General features: G+C 33.3%; 1 protein-coding gene across 1 annotated transcript; it reads right to left on the bottom strand.

Moving 5' to 3' along the window:
- Positions 1-1,221: 1,221 nt before the first annotated feature.
- Positions 1,222-10,830, bottom strand: LOC117324662 (calmodulin). Its single transcript, XM_033880597.1, has 5 exons — positions 10,772-10,830; positions 8,600-8,630; positions 7,971-8,114; positions 4,877-5,119; positions 1,222-1,852 (listed from the first exon to the last, which is right to left on the bottom strand). Exons 1-5 carry the CDS (start codon positions 10,772-10,774, stop codon positions 1,824-1,826), a joined length of 450 nt encoding a protein of 149 aa, XP_033736488.1. The 5' UTR covers positions 10,775-10,830; the 3' UTR covers positions 1,222-1,823.
- Positions 10,831-12,015: the final 1,185 nt, after the last annotated feature.

Here is a 12,015-nt window from a genome sequence, read left to right as displayed (position 1 = left end):
AAATCATAATTTCATGGGCAAAAGTGTCTGAATCTAAATCACCGAAATAGCTACTTCTGTAAAAAAAAAATTAAAACATTTAGTGTTTGCTGAAAAATATTTCCAAAATGCTTCATTCAGTATTGTCAAATAAGAGAAAACTTTGTAACCTTTGTATTCTTGAATGCATGCTGTGTATATTTATTGTTGAGTTGCGGGTCATTATAATTAAGGAAAAATTAATCCAAGTAACACCGACAATTTACCAAGATATTTAAACAATTCAAAACTCTGCATGTAGGTGATCAGATTTAGCAGCAATGTAACCGTAATTAGTTTTTTTTTTTTATCCAAGTGCACTTGCATCAATAAGGACAATGAAAAATGTTCATGACCCAACATTGAACAATTAAATTTCTGTATCTGCCATGTAGGTATTGAAACTAATATATATAGGGTAAGTCGAGCATTCACAACATGCTACAAGTAGATGATTTGTTAGGCAAGTCATTTATTTTCACTCGATCCATTTCTAGCCTTAACTTCATTTCTTTTCCACCTTAGTTTTATCACAACTATCGATAGAAAGGTCAAACATTTGTTTGAAAAGTACATGTTAGTCAAATAAGGGAGGCATAATATTATATCATGCATCCTCGCATCTAATACTGTATTCTTTTTAGTTAACATAGCTGATTTGATTATTCAAATCTTTACCGAATATATCTTTAAAGTGTGGAATGTCGGCAAAATATGAAAAATACATGTCAAATTCAGAATTTGTAGTTTGGTCCATAACTCCATGTATAGCTGTGGTTTATATAGCACATACTTTTCTTGCTACCCTCACAAAATGGATAATTAAAATCTAGTTATGTACAGACGGATGGACAGAGCCCATTTCCACATCCCCAGGTATCATCGTAAATCCAGGGATATTTATGTATGTAGTTCAGTAGTCGGGTCAAATCTCCAGCCTACCAGGAATGACATCTTCAATTTTAATAACACAGAGAAAGGAACTGTTGGAAATCAACTAATCTTGACATATATTCAATTTTATTAACTATATATATATATAATATATACATATCTCCTGAAAGTAAACAGTTTTGAAATATAAATAAACATCTTTAAATACTATCCACCAGACATACATGTATAGTTCTGTGCAGCTACATGCTCCCAACCCAGATTGAAAAGAATTTAGCAACAACTTTAGAAGGGATGACAAAATAGAACTCTGAAAAATTACAATAATATTTATTTTGAGACAATCATGATTATTATCTTTTATCGATATAATCTCACAATGAAAAGTGAATTTACCAATTTGTACACCCTTAATGTTTTCCTGAAGAATGTATATAATGAAGAGAAATGCACAGGATGTAACAACAAATGTCAACAGGTAATGAGAGAAAATGTCGATGAATGAAACGTCTGTCAACAACAAAAGTCAATGGACACCTGTAACATACAACTTTTTCCCTCGTTTTTTTCTTTTTTACAAAAATCTGAAGTGTCTAATTAGCTAGCTACACTTGACTAACAACTAGAAATCTCCCTGCCTGATAATCCATAGCATCTGTAGAGTGAAAATAGCAGCTCTACATCGAAACTGGGATATGGTTTCCTTTGGGAGTCTTTAATCCCTCGGCCTGGAAATACAGCGTTGCTGTCGAAGGGTTCCCCTTTGGCCATCCAGTCTGGCTTCCATCAGCAACGCATGGACTGCATTTATTCCCCAGTTTGGTCACAAAAGTGTACCAACAACGTACATTCCACGTGATTTTAATGACAACAAATTTAATGAAAAAATCTACTATGTCCATAGTCCATAATTACTTTGAGGTCATCATTGTCACAAACTCTGAAAAATAAAAAGATTGGACATCATAAATATATGTGACTAATTATAAACAAAAATAGGATTAGAAAAGTACATTATTTCCTTTTTTACATGCACTGGCAATAATAAAAGTATTCGTTTTACAATCTGCATTTAAATTTCAAATCTAGAATTGAATTTTCCTTTAAAGTTTTTTAATTAGATTCAAATTTTTATAAAATTTAGCCAACATGGCTCAAAGTAAAATTGTTCCAAAAATGAGGCAATAGGTCATGTTTTTTTAAAAAAGCAACCAATAGGAGTTGTGTTACATCATGTTAGAGGAAATCAAAGCAAAATACAAATCCCTTTAATGACCTATGATTATGTTCACTGCAAATATTAATATTACATTAGTGGTTTTAGTACTGTAGCCTTAAGCAAAAGTGTGAGCTAATGCTAGTGAAGGGCAAGTGGCAGGGAAACTCCATCAGTCACTAGCTGGAATCTAATCGACCCTAAGTATACACAACTGGGAGAAAAAGAGAAAATTTCTAAATAGTATAAAGTTGGGTTTTTTTGTTACATTTTATGGTTTATGCATAAAATATTGCAACCATTGGATTCTTTGATGATATTACAAGCAGGTGAATAAATAGGGCTTATTCTGAGGTTTTTTTTGGGGCCATTAATGGGCCCCATTCCCAATTGAAATTATTTTATATTTAAGCCAAATTCCCAAAATTTGCAGTTTACTCCTGGAAAAATCATTCCCAATGCATCAATTTTCTTCCCAAAATGGGACAAAAAAGGCCCCATCCCAAACCACCGAGAAAAGCCATGATAAATAAATGGCCCATCACTAGTCTTAGCAGTAGCGACAAGACTTCCACTTTATGCATGCCCACCCAAACAGGACCTACGTATATTGTACAAATAATAATTTACCCCATTTCTGGTCAGATACTTCCCTCAGAGAAATGAGAAATTTTTAAAACTTAATTCATATTTTTGATAATTCAATGATTTTGAATGGGTTGCAATGGGAAGTCTTTTCCATCATAATTAACCCTTGTCCTGCCGGTCCTCGATATAGTGAGGCCCCGTACAGCCTCCACTGCCTGCCGGTCGTCGATAAAATGAGTCCCGTATAGCTTACTTTAGCCTGCCGGTCCTCACTTATCGACTTCGCCGACATGTTGTTTTCGGCGTATATTAACCAATGAAAAAATAGGATTATATTCAGCCCGAGCCTGTATGACGTCACAGAAGGTATTTCCCCGATATATACTAAACTCTCATTGGTTAAAAAGAAAATTCCTTTCTCAATTTAGAAACGATATTCCGACCGCATATTGTGCCTTTGTGTACTATTGTTACAACATGGCGGCGATCGATGATATACACGACGGGAATGCGATTTTAGAGGGAGTTGATGAAGAATACAGAGATTTATTTGCTGAAATATTTCTAAATGAAGATTCAGATGATGAATTTATTGGTTTTGATGCAGATGACATCGATGATGACAAGATAAACGTGCCGTTTGAAGACACGTGGGTTCAAGGAAACCTGACACTCAGCGATCTTCGATTTCGAGATTTAAACATTATTTTTGTGCAATTTGTTGAAAAAATTGTTGACAAATTACCAGTATTTAGTAGCATGATAGTTATGATGAATATTTTCATGTTTATTCTATATAATTTAATTGCTTTTAAGCTTATAATCATAATTTATAATTAATTTTGTAATGATCTTGGCATATAACATCAAATTTCTCAAGCTTGGTTGAACAAATTGCAGAAAAAAATACATCAATATAATGATTGATCAAAGATGAACAAAAAGTTTTTATGTTATGTATATAAAAAAAATAGATAGAAATTGCTTAAATATACAAATTTTGTGAAGTGGTGCAATTTGGTCATTTTGATAAAAACATGGTGGCATACACAGCCTCAGCAGCTTATCAGCATCACGGCACAGCAGTGGGCAGCTATCAGTTGCTGCTGTGGCAGGACTAGGGTTAAGTTAGAGTACCACATCAAAACCAGAATCTCTTGATTAAATACAAAGCCAAGTTTAAATAATTAGTTTTTAAGTCTCGCCACTGGTATTAGTTCAGATTTGGATATATTGTTATACCAAAGTGCATCACATCTTACAATTGTTCGGATAGATTTATACAGATTGTTTGCTGGATCTCAATACACATGCAGTCACATGGAAACGTGGCAGAACGCAGAATATCTACATTGTATATTCATTGCATCATTGATTTAAATTCTGAAAGAAAAATACATCAATTTATACAATAACTGTAATCAAGCATCCTTTTGGAGCTTCTCGTACATTTGAAAACCTTTTTATTTAATAGGCATGTGTAAAGAAAAGGAGTTGTCTATTTGACAAATTTTTTACATACCTATATTTCATGTATCTAAAAATTTGATTACGAAAATATGCTAATATTCCACATGGACTGGAGAAAACACGTTAGGTTCCGAAACAAAGTAATGCAGCTGTTTTTTTTGTGTCCCCCCCCCCCCCCTTCTTTAATTTCAAAGAGGAAAGGTTCCGAAACAAAGAAATGCAGCTGTTTTTATTTTTAGTTTTGCTTTTGTTTTTTCCCTTCTTTAATTTCAAAGAGGACTTTGTAAATTCAAAATTTAGAAAAACAATTCATTTTCGGTCTTTTTTAAGCCAAATGTGAAGAAGTTTTTAACCTTGAACAATGGTATGTTTATAGTATCTGATGCAGGCCTGCAAACATCAAACAACTAGTCCAATGATACTATCAGATCAACCCTTCTTGGGATTTTTTTCATTCATGCGAGACATTCATATTTTTGGCCTCATTTTAGTAAAATTGGGAAGGAACTTTTCTCTCGAGTAAACTGTAGGTCTATTTTCATAATTTTTCTTAATCTTTTTAATTCGGAAGAAAATGCCCTATGAGCCCCATTTGATAATTAAATCAATGCAAACCCTTCTGTACCTAAGTATTTATCCGTTATGTGAAGTAAAATAAATTCTGTGACAGTTCTGATGTGAAAAACGCACCTTCATAATTGACTTGTCCATCACCATCAATGTCAGCTTCCCGGATCATTTCATCAACTTCCTCGTCTGTTAGTTTTTCTCCTAAATTTGTCATTACGTGTCGTAATTCAGCTGCACTGATAAAGCCATTGCCATCTTTATCAAATACACGGAATGCCTCACGGATTTCTTCTTCACTGTCGGTGTCCTTCATTTTCCGTGCCATCATTGTGAGGAATTCTGGGAAGTCTATTGTGCCGTTTCCTGTAGAGGAAAAAGAATTTGAACATAATTCATGATGTTCGTTGATGGGATGGTTCAAATTAACAATTTATTTTGTCAGATTTAATATTTGCCTAGAACTTAACCTACTAGGTAACCATTCAAAGTAGAATGACACAAGACAGTCTGGGTTTGATTTCCAAACCAGATAATACAAATGTCAGAATACCACCATGGCCAGGTACTCATGTTTCTTGCCAAATGAAGACCCCTTACACCTTAATAAGGTGTTTCATACACAGAAGTATTAATTTAATTATATTATCACAGAAATACATTTTGTTGAACAAGGTAACAATGCAAAAAAATTCAAATTTAAACATTTATATCCATCATATATTGCCTCAAATTCATTTATTCATGTTAATTTCCGGAAAATAGACAGGGGTGTACCAATCTAAGCTTATCCAACTAGTCGAGATCTATTGTCAATATTTTCCCTAGCCCTGGTCATGTTAGCACCACTTGTATTCAGCAATATATCAATCCTCAACACATATTCTGTTATACATGATGTTATGTTCAAATCATATTTAAATCACAATCAATATTCTTTTCTACAAATTTACAGCATTTTCTCAATCTACTTTTAGTTAAATAAGAGCTCAGAAATTTCTAAAAATCTTTGCTGTTTTTCCAAAATTGCACTAAAAATGAATACAATTAATCTTTTTGAAATTTAACCAAAAAACATCAACTCAACCAAGAAAATGTGATGTATTGAAGAACATTCCAGGTTTGGTTGAACAAATAGTACTAAAACTCCAAATGAAATTTATATAATCTAACCTGTGTTGTTGAGACTGCAACTAGGTGTATTGCTCACTAACTTTTTATTTTGTTTATAACATAACTTGGTGTCCCAGTAGGGTCATGCCAAAATTTGTGCTATTAAAGCAAATTCACCATGGCATGCTTTTGCAGATAGGAGGACCAGAAGTTCAAGTGTTTGCATTTCTTAGTCATCAATTTCTACACTTCCTGATTTGCTTTGGATGTTTATCGGAAACATGAAACACATATATATCACACATCTTTTTTCTTCCATGTCTGCAATTGCTAAACTAATCTGAATGATTCTGAAAATATGCTGCCATGGGACAGATCAGAATTCCTTGCTCAGTGAAAATACTTAATTCCTCTGACCCAGGCACGGGGACATATATTTGAAGAGATATATGTACACTACCTTACCCATTCCAGTAAACTTATAAATCAAACATCGACAAAAGATGTGTGAAGATTTCACAGCTTATATTACTTTATAATGTCTGCTGTAAAAGTCTGGTGATGCAGGTATCGCTAGGTATTTTTACCCGAGGTATTAAAGTGAATGCTTGTGATGATTATATTTACTATCAAAATTTGACAGTTAAAGAGGCTTACCCGCAGACGGACCGGTAAACGGCACATCTCCGATCACTAAATAAACTTCAGTACACATTTCTATGTGACAAAATTAGAGGCTTTTCGACTTTATTTCTTGAAAACAATTACAGAATATGTATTTAAAAGACGTTTTAAAACTCAACCTGAGAGGGAAATGTATGGAATATAACGGCAAATCTTCTTTGTAAATCGCCGCTGCCTTTTAAGTTATCGCTGTGCGGCACTGTGCACGTGCTTGTTTCTTTGATGTGTCAATCAAATTAGACTCAACTTTATAGCGGGGACTTATTGCGGGTTGCGATTAAATAAATAATATTAAAAAATGAGGTTTTAATATCACTTTTCAGCATTTTATAAGGAAAATAAAATGAAAAACTCAACAATTCCAACAATCTGTCATGCGTAAAAAATCTTTTTCTATTAGCCAATTTTTCTGATCTCTCTGCGGAAGAAAAATACATAAGCTAGTGGACAGATATGCTTTTAAGTTTTTCCCATTATGTGCGATTCCGAGACACTCGCGATGTACGAATATTGAAAAATATTAGCAGTGCACCCAAAGCCGGGTCAGACGAATTTGGTACTTTCAAAGATCAACAACTTTTAACATGAAGATTATTGAAGTGGATGGTTAGTCCAAATAATTTGGAATACAGTTATCTTGCTAATATGCTGTTTTGTTGACACTAGCTATCAAGTGATTTCATTCCGAAAAATTTCCATCACAGCTTAAGGTTTTGTGTGCTTTACTTATTTGGTAACTATGTCGCTTCATAACCCGATGTTAAACTGATAGTGTCTTTAATAGAGAGGTAGACATAATCCACAGACATATGTGGGAAACTTGTACATGTATATAACTCGAGACTCTGGGTCATTTTGTAACCTTGAAATCTTTCTGTCAAGTTTAAATGTTTGAAAACTAAAGAGTCAGACTTTCATATTAAATGTCATTAGAATGCTATGACTGATTATTGGGTCTTGAACCTATCCACTAATATTGAAATGGAAAAAAGTGGAGTTTTAAATTTATATACTGCAGGGTCATTATGGAGCAATGCCATGTTCAGGTTCAACTATGCTTATTTGCACATAATAGACAAGTAAATCTTAACTGCATATGCTTTCCTCAAAAAAGCTTATCGTGAAGATTATTTTAATCATTATTCAATATTTGCATACTCGTAATATAGTTCAGCCTTGAAGTGAATGCATAATTTTGTAACTTGTATTATAGAGCTCGACTGTCCTTGGCATATCAATTACAATACATAAAAATTTATTTGTAATATATATAAGACAATTCAATCAGATCCAATTTACAAATAACTCCTATCAATTGAAAGCTAGCAATTATGTTACAAGGAATCTGTCAAATACTATCCAATGGGTAGTTACCCCCCAGACAATTACAACATTTCTGATTTCCCAAATGAATTATTACCATCAGCATCAACTTCATTGATCATGTCTTGCAATTCAGCTTCTGTTGGGTTTTGGCCTAGAGACCTCATGACTGTTCCCAATTCTTTTGTTGTGATGGTACCATCTCCATCCTTGTCAAACAAGCTGAAAGCTTCTTTGAATTCTGAAAAAAAAGAGAAACATTTAAACTATACAAGGCAACTGCAAGAATTTCAAAATATAAGAACTAATGAATATTTACTATTTGTTATTAAACATCTTCCAAGGATAATTCTTTGCTCATAGAATGAATCACATCCAGCTATACAAATATGATTATAATTCCAGACTTATAACTAAATTTAAGCTCTCTGCACCTGAACTATGAGATAATTTGTGTTTTCAAACAGCAAATTTGTGAACTGGACTTGAATATAGTAGGGTCAGCTTACTTTTATATATATAATTAGCTGACCCATAAAGTCCAGCACACAAATTTAGCTGCTCTACAATTTATAGGAAGGCAAGTCTCGTTTGATAAAGATTTGCCTCTAATATTTGCCATGCATCCTTTTGGACACGTAAAACTTTGGACATTGGTGAAAATATGGTTGATTGAAGTATACAAAACAAAACCCAGATTATTCTGCTAGTTGTGATTGTACATACCTGCTATTTGTTCTTCTGTTAGTTGATCTGCCTGAAATATACGAAAACCAAAAACAGTAAGAATACATATACACTTCAATTATAAAACATTGGAATTGATTAACAGGTTTAGGTCTTTATGCTGGTTCTGTTTATTCCGATTAGAAAATGAATTAAAAAGTATTTTCGACCAAGTATTAACAAGTTTACTCCACTCCATCAGAATATTCTCATCTTAAAAGTACTGATTAGGAATTGGAACCAGATACCACACCATATATATACAAGTACATTTCACAATATCCTATCTTGTATATGCATGAATTTATTTGCACTGCAGAATTTAGGTGTGTAGAAAGTTGGAAACCCTTTATAAAGCCAAATGTTAGACTTTTATACATGTGTTGTTTTTATTTACAGTTCACATCATTCATGACAGCCATGGAATTAATGCGTCTGTCTTAATTGAGTATGTGTTTTCAGACAATTGACTTCAGTTTTTAATTTTATTCTACAGTAACACTGACTGCTATAAGTCACTATGATTGATTTCACAATCTACATGTATTCAACAGGATAAAACTTTAATCCCCAAGAAAGAAATAACTCTCATTGTTATACATGAAGGGAGACAACTTACAGAACAATTTTGATTACTTGGCAACTAAATCATGTTTACAAATTAAAGTAGACTTACTTCTGCAATTTCACGCTTTGTGTAGATGTATATGTATTCATTTTACAGAGAAAATGATAAACTTCAATAATGAAACAAACAAAATATAGGTTCATCTTGTTAATTACGTAATAAAATATACTATGAACAAATTGGGAGGTGGGGGGTTACTTCAGCTTCCAATAACATAGGTGATATCTCTTCTATACAAGCAAAAGGTTGAGAGGCTTTGTTAGTTAACCTGCATTTATAATGTAAAGTGTTTTGGCGTGGACACATTAAAAAAAGGAGGGATGGTAGGGTGGCAATTTTTAACAAATATGGTCAGGTGGTCTTAATCTGCAAACACAAGGGAAAGAGGAGGAGGGGGGGGGAGAGAGAGCTTGTAAAGGTTTCCCTCTTTAGCTTTTCACATTTAATGAGCGAAAGAATGGGACTCACTAGTTTGTTACTTACAGTGAAAGCATATGTATACGCACTACTCTGTACTTGCTCACTTTTCAGGTGCAAGTCACTCACAAGTGCAAATCTTAATGGCACATGTGTGTATGTGTGTGTGGATGGGGGTGGTGTTCTAATATACATCTACCAGACCTACTGACATTTGACATATAGTGATCCAAAATATAAGCTAAATACTTACTCTCAAAACTAACATACATAAAACTTAATGGGTTCAGACTTTCAGGAATCATATATTGGAAGTCAATTAGAACTTGAACTGGGACTACCACAAATTACATTTGGGAATATATCTTTGAACTAAGCCTACCGACTGTATGACTAGAACATTTTTACCTACAAGGAAACCGGAAGTTAAGTGTTACAAGCGACATTTAGAAGGCAGAATGTAGAGAATGTCAAGCTTATCTGAACTAACGTAACATTATAAAGGGTGAATTAAACCGTTATCAATATCTCCGTAATGCAAGTCAAAATTTTCCATAGCAACACTTTCTTTTGCAAGCAGATAATCAGTAAATGTCTATTGACATTTTGGGTGACAAATCCAAACGACAGTGTAGTTTGTTAAAATTGGTGTTTATTTTTCAATGAAGCTTTTTACCTATCTTATGGTAGAGAAGTTTCACGTGCAAACATTTTTTTTCATCAACTGAAATTCTGTCTGTCATTACTTAAAGTTGTGAAAAAATAGGCCTACATTTGTTTTCCTTTCCATGTTTCAATGTCTGCTGTTATTATAGCCAGAAAATAAGAAACAGACATTTAAGAATATCATAAATACAATTAACGTTAAGCTTTCCTCTGAATTTATCATAGGTTTCTTTTTTTCCCAAATAGTACACATAAAAGCGAATGAAAAATGCCGCGCCAATAAACTGTCACTTCAAAATCCTACTTAACTAGGAGAACCATTTATGTCACGGTTGACAGCTTGTTTAAAGTCGACAATAACGATACAAAATAAAAAATACACATACAAGAAGCATTAGAGTAATGCTGACTTCGATATAAATATGAAATTTAGTTTTGATGTTTGTCAAAAAATCACTTACCATTGTGGATTTAAAACTAAGCTGTCGGCTGTGTTCAGATGCTCTATATTCCCCGTGTTTAGTTTACACCGGTAGCCCTGTCGGTTATATTAGTCCGCTGTGTTAAATTTGTAGATAAATCCAAATGGCTTGCTTCGTTCTTATACAAACCAACTGTATTCACAAATAACGTATAAATCCACAGCAGAAAAAGTACGTTTAAACTAGAAATCGTAGATTCAAGAATGGACTATTTTCAGTTCAGCTTCCATCAACATCGCGGAAATGGCTCGTATCTCGCCCTAAATTACCACGGAAACGTTTGTAACGGTAACGCTCATTGGTTCGGTTACACCTGCAATGCGACAACGCGCACTGCGGCAGATGGATGTTTATTTTGTGAGGAGAGTTCCGGAGAGGCAGTATACTCACATGTCGCACGGGAAAAATTCATAATTTCACATTCTTTGAGGATAAAAATCAGACTAGACGACATCAATTATGTGAAACTAACATTATTTTCATAGGAGTTATTTATAAATTGATATTTAAGACCGATTCGGTTGGTAAACAAAGACTATGTACGTTACAATGTAGGCCTACTGTATGCGGTCACATGTGTGTAGGCCTATTTAGATCTACATGTAGCTGCTCACTGGGGCTCAACGTTAGCGGTTACCTTATTTCAAAACTTTATTAAGTATTATCTACGTGTAAAACGTATATTTTCGACAAATGGGAGAGATTTATTTGTTTTGTTGATATCGTTAGCATTTTTAAAATCGATATTGTTATTTTTAGATATAGATTATCTACTGATGTTAAGTTTTATAATAAATCAATCGATATAAACGTAATTGATCAATCAATCTACACATGACAAAAAAGCTGGACTTTTGTCAGGTACATATGCGTTAAAGTAATTATCGATTAAAACAGCTAACAATTTTCGGCTACAGAATTTCAAGAAAATCAACAGACTGAAAAACAGTCGTAAAATCATTAACATTTGTTAAAAATAATTAAATATTTAGTAGAAATATGCGTACAAATACTTTTTTCATTGTTCTGTAGTTAGCATCTAATTGAGGTGAAATTATTTTTATCACCACGGACTTAGATTATATTATGATAAAACAATGGTTTTACTTATCAATTTGTTTTGTATGTCGACTAACACGATCTTCTTAATACGGCCGTTTTCTAACAAGAGAATTTCACGATATTGCAAATTGTAACAATTTATGGGGAAAATGGCCCATATA

The sequence above is a fragment of the Pecten maximus genome, chromosome 3, assembly GCF_902652985.1.
Source record: "Pecten maximus chromosome 3, xPecMax1.1, whole genome shotgun sequence".
Classification (NCBI taxonomy): domain Eukaryota; kingdom Metazoa; phylum Mollusca; class Bivalvia; order Pectinida; family Pectinidae; genus Pecten; species Pecten maximus.
The sequence above is the reverse complement of the archived record's forward strand: the minus strand, read 5'-3'. Positions and strand labels throughout refer to the sequence as shown.